Here is a 13,818-nt window from a genome sequence, read left to right as displayed (position 1 = left end):
TAAACATTCTAAATAAGTACTCAACCTATTAAAATGTCACATCCATTAAGTTCCAATTAAATTGTTGTTAAATTAACTAGGGCTTACTTTGTCTCCAAATCAATAAGAGGTCATGGAGATTGCTTAAATGGTATTGTCTGCCATGAAGCGACCGCCACCATCTTCATCGGCTTCAAAGAAGAATTGGAAGGTGAATCAGTTAGTGAGTTTGGAGTGGGACTCATTGTTGCCAATTGTACATTTAACGAAAAATTAATTAGGGCTTAACTGATATGACATTTTCAATAGATTTGATACTTGTTGAAATGTTTAAAAAGGTTGAAACCAATTTAGAATTACACTTAAAAATTAAGAGTATTAGGTACTTAATCCTATATACAATGAAGTTGAATTATCAAAGCTTTCCTTATTTATATTTTGAGTTAGTTATAAATGTGTCCCAAAAATGTTTCACGGTTCTCACTTTGATCCTCAATTATTATTTTTTGTTTCATCTAAAAAATTTCTTAAACTTTTCAAGTATGTCTAATGATGACTATTAATAACGTCTATTACAAAATTAGCATAAGTAGGTCACTTGTGGGGTTGGCACTCATTGGCAAAACAAATTAATAAACCGCCAAATCCAATTCGACTATTTAGGTACAATTTTCACTTTTGTTGTCGGTCCCCATTTTAAAGAATGCTCAAACAAAAATGTCTAAAAGTTGTGCAATTTCACCCAAAATCCGAGGCATCCGTAATTGCACTTGCCTAGTCGTGCGCACAACAAATGATCAATTCTATCAATTTAAAAAGTCTTAGTTGTATGCACAACAAATGGCTAATTCTATTGATTTAAAATGTTTAGAAATGAGACAAGAAAATAATTCAATTACCAAAGTAAAAAGACCACCAAATTTTTAGTGACAAAAATACAAGTAACCTGCTTTTACACTATAATAAAAGTTGAAGCTCTCCCTTTCCCTTTGGTCTAGCAACAACAATACAAAACAAGATCAATATCTCTCAACTACCGGCTACCTCTCCCTTTTAGGATTCACGGCATTCCTACCTTTGGGTGGCTTACTGCCGTAGTTGGAGCGAGTCACAGTTCCGATTCCATTTGAACGAGCATTCCTACCAATTCCATTTGGAGGGGTAGATCATGTCGATTAACTCGGTCCAGCAGCAAAAGGCGCCACTCAATCAAGCTAACAGAATCTCCTCCTATCACTTCATTCGGGTGATAGGGGAATTTTTCTTCTGGGGGGACCCAATTAGACGGACTTGAAGTGAAAGGAAAGCTGAGCTTGCTCCAAACCATGAGATCCAAGAGAGTGCCCGATCATCATCATTCCACTCCTTTCTTGGTCTACTTCGGTTACAACTTGATCTACGGTGCGATCAGACCAAGTGCGAGATTGGATCAAGAAAGCAGGAAGGTCAGCCCTTGATTGTTAGATAGATACCGACATAATATCATAGTTAACAGCTTCTTGATTGCATCCATGAAAGTTCGAGATTCTATCTTAAAATTAATTAACAATCTATAATAAATAAAAAAACTAATTAACAATATAAAAGGTAATCTAATTTATTATAAAGATATGCAATATCTTTCTTTTTCGACATGAAATTCACTCTCAACGAGTGTTGTGAACTCTTATGATCAATTTTTTGAATTCGTGGACAACGGCCTCTTTCTACACAACTTTCTATACTCATTTTCGGAACTGTGCCCTTCACCCTGCTCTAATAGGAAAAAGCAATCTCTCTCCCTCTCTCTCTCTCTCTCGCTCTCCGTGCTTCAAAATTATCATTAGTGTATTGGTAATGGTAGTGCCCCACCTTGCACCACAGCTTGCTTCATCATAGTTTCTCTCCCACTACTCTCTCTCTCTCTCTCCCTCTCTCTCTCTCTACTTCCCAAAGCTTGAAACTTTGAGCACAGTGGTGAAGTGGCTGAGCTCAGAAACAAGAAGATGCAGAAGAAGGGTTTCTTGGTTTGGATTTTCTCAATAATTTCAGCTGCAATCTTCTCCTTCCATTGCTCTCTTGCTCTCAGCCAAGATGGTAAGGAAAACCTTCCACTTCTCTGTTTTATTGGTTTTTTTTTTAGTTTTATTTTTTTTTCTGTTCTAATGTCTTTATTTTTGGACTTCTCGTCGATGAAAAATGGAGGCATTGGGTTAAAATTTTCATCTTTTCTTTATTTATGATGGACATTTACTTTACTAGTCAATTAGTTGCATTTTGTTGAGCCGGAAGTTCTGATTTGCTTTGGTCATTAATGGCAAACATAGAAAAATCAAATCTTTACTGATAATTTACATTCTTTCTGCCTTACCTTCAAGTATTATATTTGGGGTTTATCTATGACATAATTAATCTTGTTTCTTGTGTTTTTTGGTAATTATTTTGCTTCAGGTTTGGCATTGTTGGAAATCAAAAGCACTTTGAATGACAGCAGAAACATTCTCAGTGACTGGCAGGATTCCGATGAATCACCCTGTAATTGGACTGGCATTACTTGCCATCCTCAGGACCTTAGAGTCAGCTCTGTGTAAGTCTTCAAACCCTACTTTTCAATTTACTCAAACTGCTTTTGATTTAATCTGCTTGTTTTCAAAGTGCTTTTCATATATTTTGAATTGGGTTTTTGCAGTAACTTGCCTTACGTGCAACTGGGTGGGACTATATCTCCCAGCATTGGTAAACTCAGTAGATTACAGAGATTGTGAGTCCAATACTGAATTAGTAAAAACTCAGCTGAGAAGTCCTCCAATTTTGATTTTCTTCTGATTGTGCTTTTTCAATGTAAACCAGGGCACTTCACCAAAACAGCTTACATGGAAACATTCCTAATGAAATTACCAATTGTGCTGAGCTTAGGGCTCTGTAAGTGGAAAACCGAAACGGCTTTGCTCTCTTTTCTGTTTCTTCTTTGAGTTGTGAAATATATTTCAGGTGTCACTTTGCTTTCTATTTATATTGACTCTAGCATTGAGCATTGCATACTTTATCTTCAATCTGTTAGGTACTTGAAGGCTAACTACCTTCAAGGAGGTATTCCATCAGATATCGGAAACCTTTCTTCTCTCACCATACTGTAAGAATTTTTGTCTTTGTTCTCATCTTTTCTGTTTACGGAGTCTTGCATGCTTAATTATCAATCATTTGTATTGGGAAATTGGAATTTGAATTATCACCATAGCAATTGCAACTGACTGATTTAAATATTTTACACTCCTGTGTTGATGAACTTTACAATGAAATTGTAGGGATTTATCGAGCAATTTATTAAGAGGTGCTATACCTTCATCTATCGGCCGCCTCTCAAAATTACACTTTTTGTAAGCTATAACAAAGTACCAAATGGTATTCTATGTAGTTTTTTAATTGGATTGGTGTCTGAATAGCATTATTGCCTATGTATGTCATAGGAACTTGTCCACCAACTTCTTAAGCGGTGAAATCCCAGACATTGGAATTCTAAGCACTTTTGGGAACGATTCGTAAGTACTCACTGTCTCTGTCGACACTTTCATGTTGAGTGAAAATGGCCTAATTGAATCGAACACACACACACACACTCACTGTTAAATCCCTAGAGACTGAGTCTTTAATTATAAGTGTATGTATGTATGCATGTGTGGCTTAAGCTAAATAAACGCTCAAAGCCTAGTGTAATTGTGCTTTTTGAACTAAGATTTAGGCATGCATTATACTTGTGTGAGCCAATTGCCCATTTTGACTGATTTGTCTGTAAAATTTTTGAACTGGTCGATAAATATTCACGAATAAAGATGTTTCCACTTACTTTTCAGTAAATATATAGCACCAATTGTACACTATATGCAGTACAGATAGGACCTTCAATACCTTCTCTCTTCTTCCTGTCTGAAGCATTTGTCATCTTGTTCTGAAATTTCCTTGAACATTCATATAGGTTTGTTGGCAATCTAGATCTTTGTGGCCAACAAGTGCACAAGCCCTGTCGGACCTCACTGGGATTTCCTGCAGTGCTACCACGTACTGCTGTAAGTGATGAAGCAGCAGGCAAGTTCTCGATCCCTTTTATCAGCTTTCTAGTCGAAAGACATGTTTTCTAAAATGCAGTTCTGGAATTTTGTAAATCACATCTAACCAAATTCTTATGTAAAAAGTAGCAATGTGCTTATGCTAATTTATTGAATTCACTGTGGATATTCCAGCGCCCTCTAAACGATCTTCTCATTACATCAAAGGAGTGCTTATTGGTGCAACGTCTGCCTTGGGCTTTGCGTTTCTCATTCTCCTTACCTTCCTTTGGGTTCGGTTACTTTCAAAAAAGGAAAGAGTGGCTAAAAAATACACTGAAGTTAAAAAGCAAGTAAATCAAGAAGCAAGTAAGTTCGATGTTTTCTGGACTTCATACAGTTATAAACTCAAACTTTATTATGGTTGCTGACAAAAAATTGAACATTTGACAGGTACAAAACTCATTACTTTCCATGGTGATATGCCCTACCCTTCAAGTGAAATCATTGAAAAGCTAGAGTCACTCGATGAAGAGGATGTTGTAGGATCGGGAGGATTTGGCACTGTATACAGAATGGTTATGAATGATTGTGGTACTTTTGCTGTTAAAAGAATTGATAGAAGTCGGGAAGGATGTGATCAAGTTTTTGAGAGGGAATTAGAGATCTTGGGTAGCATTAAGCACATAAATCTAGTTAACCTGCGAGGCTACTGCAGGCTCCCTGTTTCAAAGCTTCTCATATATGATTATCTAGCTATGGGCAGTTTAGATGATTTCTTGCATGGTAAGTATCACCTCTCAGAATGTGCTAGAAATGAATGCTTTTTGGGGGATAGACTAGCTAGAATCGAATGATTATTTGATTTGCTTTTTTTTTTTTCCGTGATGTCTTTATCTCCTTTAGAGCATTGGGTGGAAGAGCAGCCTTTGAACTGGAATGCTCGTTTGAAAATTGCCCTGGGTTCTGCTCGAGGCATAGCATACCTGCACCATGACTGCTCTCCAAAGATAGTACACCGTGACATAAAATCGAGCAACATTCTTCTAAATGAAAACTTGGATCCCCATGTCTCTGACTTTGGCCTTGCAAAGCTTTTGGTGGATGAGGATGCCCATATTACGACAGTGGTGGCTGGCACCTTTGGCTATCTGGCTCCAGGTTTGTCCCATATTATGGTCTTGTATGCATTTCGTAACCCTGTTTCCGCTGTAAGTAAATATAGTAGAGCTAGATTATGGTGATCACACGGTTCAATCGTTATAGATTTTGGTATACAGTCACCTATGTCGGACATCCTTACCATGATTTACCATTTAGTGAATGTTTATCACACAACTAAATGAATGCTGAATGAATTATCTCTGCCCTAAAAGTTAAAACCTGCTTGATCAAAATATGAGACGACTGACTAACCGCTCGCTGTAATATTGAAATATGAAATTTATAGAGATGCTAGTCAATTGTTTTTTGGTTATTGCAGAGTATCTGCAAAGTGGGAGAGCCACTCAGAAGACAGATGTATATAGCTTTGGAGTTCTATTGCTAGAGCTTGTGACCGGAAAAAGACCTACTGATCCTACGTTTGTAAAACGAGGCTTAAATGTTGTTGGTTGGGTAAGCTCCTTTCCTTCCTAAAATTACTAAGACAGATGCGTTCATATTTTTCATGTAAGACAATGTTGTCAGACCACAGTATCGATCTGAGTTACTCTTTCATTAATATGCAGATGAACACCCAATTGAGAGAAAACAGGTTGCATGAAGTAGTAGACAAAAGGTGCAAAGATGCAGATGCTGAAACTGTGGAAGCAATTCTTGATATCGCGGCAAGGTGTACCGATGCAAACCCTGATGACCGGCCATCAATGAACCAGGTATTGCAGTTGCTAGAGCCAGAGGTCATGTCACCGTGCCCGAGCGATTTCTACGAGTCTCATTCAGATCATTACTGATCATTCGGCTAAAATGCCTAATGACTGCAGGATTACAGAATGCTCATTCATGTTCTATTGAGTTTGTGCTGTTGTCCCTGCCCCTCCCTGGGGGTAAGAATGTAAATTAAATTTATGTATCAGACAAACCATGGTATCCAATTTCTGCTTGGATGGCACAAACCCAAAAGAAGAAAAAAGATTCCTATGCAAACGTTTGCAAAGAGCTGCAAGCTTTCCTTTCTTTATTCTACATGTAATGGTTTTCTTTTATTTTCTATTTTATTTCCAATGTTAGGCAAGCGACCACACATGGGAAAACACAACCGTTCATTTGTGTTTTCTTTTATACACGTTTTTTGCTGAGCCAATCGTTTTTAAATCACAAATTAGGTCGTCTTCGTAAAAGTCAACTAAATTGATGATATCTCCAAAGGTGATACAAATACGTCAATTAGGATGAAAAAACATTAAATATTTTTCAAAGGGCGATACTACTTTTGATGCCACAATTGAGTCATTTGATTCTTTACTTTCTAACTATGTTTTTTTTTTTTCACGGCAAACAAAGATAGAGTCAAATGTCTTCAATTTAACTTTTTAAATGCATGAGGACCATTGACAACTAATAGGATGAAAACTAAATTCAATTTTAAATTATTTTTTAATAATTAATATAACTATGGGGTCAAATATATTAATAAAATAAGGAAGCATTTTTGTGTATCATCATAAACTATAGTGTATGCTCCTATAAAATAAATATTTGACATATCAATTAGAAATGAAGAAGATCTAACATCTATATCAATTGGCCATATCAGCCATCAAATAATATCATTTGTTCAAAAAAATAAAAAAATAAAAATGAACAAACAAACAAATAAATTAAAACACACATGATGGACAAAAAAAAAAAAACACACACACACACACACACATGATGAATCGTTCTTTCTTTAAGACAACCGGTTTTGGGAACCAAGTCTCTCATGAAATTTCTAATCTAGAGTAACTCACATATTTTTTGGGTCATTCCTCTGTATTTAGCTTCAACAATAAACGTTGCTAAAACTTTTTGTTTTCTACTTTGCCGAGCAACTAGGTCTAACTATGTATATATAAAGGTAAAATAGCCGGAGGTAAAATCTTTATTTTCGTACGGTTTAATAGTATTCATTTTTACTTGTAAGTTAGAGGTCTTATGTACAATGGAGAATTCGAATCATATTATTGCTAATCAATTATGAGGTTTAACCCACTCTCTCTCACCGTCTATGTAATAATATCATGATGTTTTTTGATATGGGTCCAAAGTAACTAAAAATTAGACCTATTTCAAAAATCAAAAGTCACCAAAAATTGGACCTATTTCAAAAGGTGGCCTATAAAATTGGACCTATTTCAAATTTTCCCTAATATCATTTATTCCAAACAAAAAAAAAAACAAAAAAAAAAAAAAAAACCATATCTTCGATTCATCCAGCTCAATCTCCATCTATATAACCTTCAAACTATCGAACTATCATCCTTCGTTGCTTTAAGCCTGACCCTTTCATAAGGGCAGGAGCTGAGTTAGCTGCGTAACCTAATTATTAATTGGCTTAACTAGCCCTAAGAAAATGGCTGACCTCACTGCCGACAGAGTCTCAGTCACCCAAACCATCAAAAAGCTTCAAGGGAAGGTCGTAGTTGTTACCGGCGGCGCCAGCGGAATCGGCGAAGTCACCGCGCGCAAATTTGTCTTGCATGGCGCACGCGCAGTGGTGATCGCCGATATCCAGGACGAATTAGGCCAAACCGTCGTCGCATCCCTCGGTCCTGGTCGCTCCACCTACATCCACTGCGACGTGACCGACGAGGACCAGGTCAGGAGCTTGATCGAATCGACGGTCAAGATCTACGGCCGCCTCGACGTCATGTTCAGCAACGCCGGCATCGGCTGCGCGTCACAGCAGACAGTGCTGGAGTTGGACCTCTCCAACTACGACAGGGTCATGGCGGTCAACGCCCGCGGTATGGCGGCTTGTGTGAAGCATGCGGCGAAGGTGATGGTGGAGGGGGGCGTGAGGGGTAGCATCGTGTGCATGGCGAGCGCAGCGGCGGGCCAAGGGGGACCGATGTTCACGGACTACACAATGTCGAAGGACGCGGTGATGGGGCTGATGAGGTCGGCGAGTCTGCAGCTGGGTGCTAGCGGTATACGAGTCAACTGTGTTTCTCCGGGGCCGGTAGTGACGCCGCTGTTCTGCTGGCAGTTCCAGATGGAGGCGGAGGATGCGGAGAATTTGTGCGAGGCGCAGTTGGGGTTGAAAGCAGGGAAGAGGATGTCGGCGGAGAATGTGGCAGACGCCGTCGTCTTCTTGGCCTCGGACGACTCTGAATTTGTTACTGGCCACAATTTGGTCGTGGATGGTGGGTTTAAGATGTAGATAGATGCAGAGAGTTGTATCTCACCTCTAATAATCACTACTCGAGAATCACTTCCAAAAAATAAAATATTACTAAACTATCATCATATTTCTTTATGTGTTACCTTGTTGTAATCTGAGTGGATTATGTGCTTAAGACACTATTAAAGAGTTTGGTCGCTCAAGTTTCCGTTGGAGGTAAAACCATGGCTAAAAATGTCAAACCTGGTACTATTCACATTACTCTTTATTTTTTTCTTATCGTTAAAACTCAAAGTTTTCAAATCCTTTTCATTAGTTTTCATCATTATTTTCTGTTGAATTGATTCAAAAAAGGTCTTAGATTTGAGAGTTGCTCCGGATGCTTGCCTTGGATAATGTTTAAGTCGAATATGGACAGTCAAACAATACCAGATCTAAAAGATATAATAGAGCACACAATTGTGGTTTTATTGCAGTGTAGGAAAACAATTATACTTGAGCACCTTGGTGTTAATTTGATCTTGATCGGTTTTCGTTTCTCTTTTCTCCTAATAATTTAACACACTAAAAATGTCATTTTTTAAATAATAAAAAAATAGAGCACATATAGGGAAATCCAAACTCACATGGACACTAAACTCTCGACAAAAAGAAAATAAAAAAAAAATAAATATATATATATACACACACACATTAATGAAATTCTCTTTGTCAACTAAAAGAGGGTGAAAAGACAAATTAGTATTCTATCACACAAAAAGATGATGGCCAATAATGTAATTTCACAGGTCCAAATTTTACTGTTTTTTATTGAAGCCTCACCTACATGTGATGTTAAAATACCTTCAATAAAATAAAAAATAAAAATTAAAAAAAAAAAAAAAAACCTCCCACTCCCCCCACGTTTTCTCTCTCCCTCTCTTCAAAAAAATATGTTCATACACACAAAATATGTAGACAAATGCTAGTATATATAATCACATGTTCTGAAGGTTTAACTTTAGAATATTTTCTAAAATAAAATAATAAAAAAATATTAGGATTTTAGTTGCATATTTAAGAAAAGAAAAGGGAACTAACTCCTAGTCTTATGCGTCACTCAGTACTATGGTCTGGTCACTTGGAAGTGAGAGGTCTTATGTTCGAATCTTGTTGATGGCGAATTCGATATCAAATTAGGTTGCACATTGTGTGGCTTAGCTGAATTCCTCCTCTCCTTAGTGTAAAAATATTGATGTAATAAAAAAAAATAAAAATAAAAACTCCCAGTCTTATGCAAGCTGCTTTGGTCTTATATCATACGGGTAAGAAAGAAGAATCCTTTGAATTGTTAATTAGTTTTCCTTTTTATTTATAAACACAACTGGATACAATAAGTAGGTATGTAGAAAACTAGAGAAGAAGACAATTGGGTTTATACATCAGTTATTTGATATCTCTCTATTTATTCTTTAAGGAAACCCTAATTTTATGCAACTGCATCAGTTTGTCTATATTATATATCACTGGATATCATGCAAAGCTCCCTTTGAATTAAGGTGTTGGTCTGTTCATCTCTTTATAAAAACAAGTTGGACACGTCCAACTCAATTTATTTCTCCAAATAACTCATAAGTTTACATATTAATACTACCGATTTGCCTTTGGCCCTGAGGTCTACTATAAGTAACAAAATTATTTTACCCTGAAGTTTATACACATACACACCCGAACTCTTGTTCTTGAATCGGTTCAATTTTATTAAATCATGTGTGGGTATTAATACATTTGAGTCCTAAATCATTTAGCTTATCTTGTATGTTATTATTAAACACATAAAATAATCTCTCTTAGTGCCTGTTCTGTAAAAAAAAAAAAAAAAAAAAAAAAAAAAAAAAAAAAAAACAGAGGTGCTAAGACCTCCCTTGTAAGTCCTCAAAGAGACGTGTGGTATGACATAGCCTTGAGATGTGATAGCCTCAACTTTTTGACAGCAAATTAAACACATAATTAAGGCTTTTATCTTAAGGTAAAGATTTATGTTTGTTACTCCGACTATAATTTTATTTTCATTTGTATAAAGAAAATACATGCATGAGTATATCTATCTACAAGACCAAGCCAGAGCATACATATAGGAGTGTACTATTCACACATTTCATTTTACTTCTCACACACATGTATAAATTTGGAAGTCTTTCCCCTTGAAATGCTGCTGATCCTTTGTCCCTTTGCGGCCTTTCTTAAGAGATAGAGTAATCGTCACTCGACAGCTCGAAAGCGGATCAGTACAAAACCATGTGATCTGTACTCGTTTACGTACCCCACTGGCTTCGTCATACCCTGCCTACTCCTCTTTCACTGGCTTATTTGTACCCAGCTACATGATGGAACTCCCCTCGGTCAATCCTCACTCGACAGCAGCTCCGTCGTAGCTTTTGGTTGCTTGACAAAGAAATGAGACCCGACTTCCCATCATCATCAATATGATATTGCAAATTTGTAATCGGTATCCGTCTTAAGAATTATATATAGTGCAAATTTGTAATTCACATTTATTTCTAGTGAGTTCCACGATGAATCGGGAGCGAGAGTTGGTGGTTGGTGAGAGATTATTAATGTATCGAAAATACAACTCAATAGACTATAATACCTAACAAAATAATAATAAAAAGAGAAAAATGTTATTAACATTTTAAAAATACTAATAACAATTCTCTAAAAAGATTAAAATTTGAATCGATGGTGACAAAAGAAATGGGAACCATTAAACAACTCCCATGTAATTTGATTCATCAAGCTATATATTATACTTTTATTGGCAGGGTACAGTAGAGGTTTGGTGTAAGTGCATGATTAAATATTAACAAGTTGCAAGGCAGAGGGTACAATACAGGGTTATAATACTTTTATTCATCAAGCTGTATAATTTGGTGGTTTGTTTTATTCACACCTATACTTTACTGACAACGTTCAACATATTTATTACACTTTATATTTACTTTTTAAATAAAAAGTATCTTAACGCATCTCATTTATTTTTCTTATTTTTCAATACTACCTCTACATCTCACACTGTCACATCCTGGTCCAGGTCTCATCATATCATGGGCTCGACTCTACCGTAGCATGATATTGTCCATTTTGGGTCCCGACCACGCCCTCACAGTTTTGTTTATGGGAACCCAGACAATAACTTCTCAGTGGGTCACCTATCCTGGGAATGCTCTCACCCCCAATTCGCTTAACTTCGAAGTTCCGATGGAACCCGAAGCTAATGAATTCCCAAAATGCCTCGTGCTAGGTAGAAATGAGAATATACATATAAGGCTTACATGAGCCAATCCCTAGTCAGAAGTGTGCCAACAAGGACGTCGGGCCCCTAAAAGGGGTGGAGTGTGAGTTCCCAGAAATAAAACCGTGAAAGTGTGGTTGGGGTCCAAAGCAGACAATATCGTGTTACGGTGGAGTCGAGCCCGAGATATGGTGGGGGTCCGGACCGGGATGCGACACACACTTATACACATCCAACATCACACTCTTCTCAATTTTAGAACAATACAATAATTTGAATTTTAGAGACAAGAAGGATAGATTAATTGTTGTATAAAATCTTCAACATGCCGTCTAATTTATACATCCGAGTATCCTTTCGAATTTTTTTGAACAATCAACGTTGGATTCCAAGAGCCCGAAAGCACAAACAGTAGGGACTATTCTTAAGGTTATGTCATTTGTTTAAACTTCATGTTCGTTGCTTTCAGATTTGTAAAAGGAACACATTTGTTTGTTTAAAACTGCCAACAGACATGCACCCTTTTATGAAAGATTATAACCCAATTCCAAATCCCTTCCAAAAGGTTATACATGTCTAATGGCATTGCTTCAGTTTAAACCAGCGAAGAAACATTTGAAATGCTTCATTACCAAATAATTTCTTGAATGCCTAAACCAACGAATAAAAAGGGAACTAAAGCTCGATTTTATATTTCATTCGTAAAAAATAAATATGTTTGGGGTTTTAAGGTTTTGTTCTAAAAATGGAGATGGTGGAAATGACTTTAATAGCTTAAATAGTTATTTCATATTGTTATAAAGTTTCATTGATTTAGTGTATCAACATTTGGCGTCGTCTGTGGAGATTGATACAAAAAGCTATGTCTGTTCTCTTTTCGTCTCACCACCGTGTTGAGAACGAATCCCTTCCATTGATAAGAGGGTAAATCTTACGTGTACTTATAAATAATTGAGTTACTTTCTATAATACCAATTGATTTTATAGCAGAAGTTTATATTTCTTCACGTTCTCCACCTTGACTTTTCAGCTTCTGATGTTCAACGTGAACTTACGTGGCATGGCCTCCTGTGTCAAACAGGCAGCTCATGTCATGGTAGAGGCACGTGAGGGGGAGCATTGTGTGCACAACAAGTGTCACGGCGACTGGTGAGCGGTACTAGGGTTGGTTCGTTCGGCGAGCCTGCAACTCGGAGTGCACGGGATTAAAGTGAACTGCGTCCTGCCGAACGCGCCAGACATGCACGCCGTTGACTTGCAACGCGCGAGGGAATCAAGTGGAGAAATTTTTAATTGTGACTAGAATACAAGTGGTACATCACGTGTTTTAATAGGAATGGTAAGAAATTTTATTTTTTAAGTTGTTAACTTTTTAATACACATATCCCATAATTTGTATAAGAACACATGGTACATCATTCCGTATACCGATCATATTGAAAAATCTCTTGAATCAAGTGGAGGTAGTGAGGCAGGTGTGTGAGAAGTTTGCGTCCTTAAAGGGGGTTGTGCTGACGGCGAGGCATGTGGCAGAGGCGGCGCTGTTTCTTGCTTGTGAAGATTCTGAGCTTGTGACTGGACATGATATGATGGTGGATGGTGGCTTTATTTTCTGCATGATGATGCTCTTCTTGGATTCTCCATTATGATCTGCGTGAGTGTTAGGATCAATAATGGGCTTTGTATTTGCATCTGTGTTTCTGGTTTTGTTGAATGGGTTTCTTTTTTCTTATTTGCATAGAAAAGAATGGGCTTCGTTTGAGTGGTTGTGTAACAAATTTCTTTCCTTTCTAATGTAAAAGTATTTTCAATCATGTTTTTTATTTTTAATTAAATTTAATTAAAAATAAAAACATTATAAAGTAACTTAGATTTACTTTATTTATTTATCTATTTATTTTGATACAACGATATTCTACTTTGAGCAGAAGTGGTATTGTGCTAGGCCAAACAATGAATCAATCAATAATTAGTTATCGAACTCAACAGAAATAATATACGCTTTTGTTATCTTTGTGAGTCGTACCTAAGACCTTTTATTGAGGAATACCAAGCTCTTTATAAAATTTCTATTTTAACCTTGTTTAAGGGATCATAACGAGAAAGAGCCAATAGAATAAGGGCTTATTTGGAAATGTTTTTAAAATGACTAAAAGCCTTTAGTGAAAGTTTTTTTTCAAACCAATTCCTAGTAAAAATGCAAGTGAATTTAGAAA

General features: G+C 36.8%; 1 protein-coding gene and 1 pseudogene across 2 annotated transcripts; both read left to right on the top strand.

The window, feature by feature from the left end:
- Positions 1-1,676: 1,676 nt before the first annotated feature.
- LOC137713865 (LRR receptor-like serine/threonine-protein kinase FEI 2) lies at positions 1,677-6,183 on the top strand. The gene is made up of 13 exons (XM_068453218.2): positions 1,677-2,055; positions 2,410-2,545; positions 2,648-2,719; positions 2,809-2,880; positions 3,020-3,091; positions 3,264-3,335; positions 3,426-3,497; positions 3,932-4,041; positions 4,197-4,370; positions 4,455-4,787; positions 4,908-5,162; positions 5,485-5,618; positions 5,732-6,183. The coding sequence occupies exons 1-13, from the start codon at positions 1,965-1,967 to the stop codon at positions 5,954-5,956; spliced, it is 1,818 nt and encodes a 605-aa protein (XP_068309319.1). The 5' UTR covers positions 1,677-1,964; the 3' UTR covers positions 5,957-6,183.
- A 1,268-nt stretch (positions 6,184-7,451) lies between these two features.
- On the top strand, positions 7,452-8,531 carry LOC137713912 ((-)-isopiperitenol/(-)-carveol dehydrogenase, mitochondrial pseudogene; annotated as a pseudogene). Its single transcript, XR_015955858.1, has one exon. The product of XR_015955858.1 is annotated as a (-)-isopiperitenol/(-)-carveol dehydrogenase, mitochondrial pseudogene (transcript).
- The last annotated feature ends 5,287 nt before the right edge of the window (positions 8,532-13,818 follow it).

Source organism: Pyrus communis, chromosome 14 (genome assembly GCF_041283825.1).
Source record: "Pyrus communis isolate YQ-2024b chromosome 14, ASM4128382v1, whole genome shotgun sequence".
Taxonomy (NCBI): Eukaryota; Viridiplantae; Streptophyta; class Magnoliopsida; order Rosales; family Rosaceae; genus Pyrus; species Pyrus communis.
This window is presented reverse-complemented; position numbering and strand designations above follow the sequence as displayed.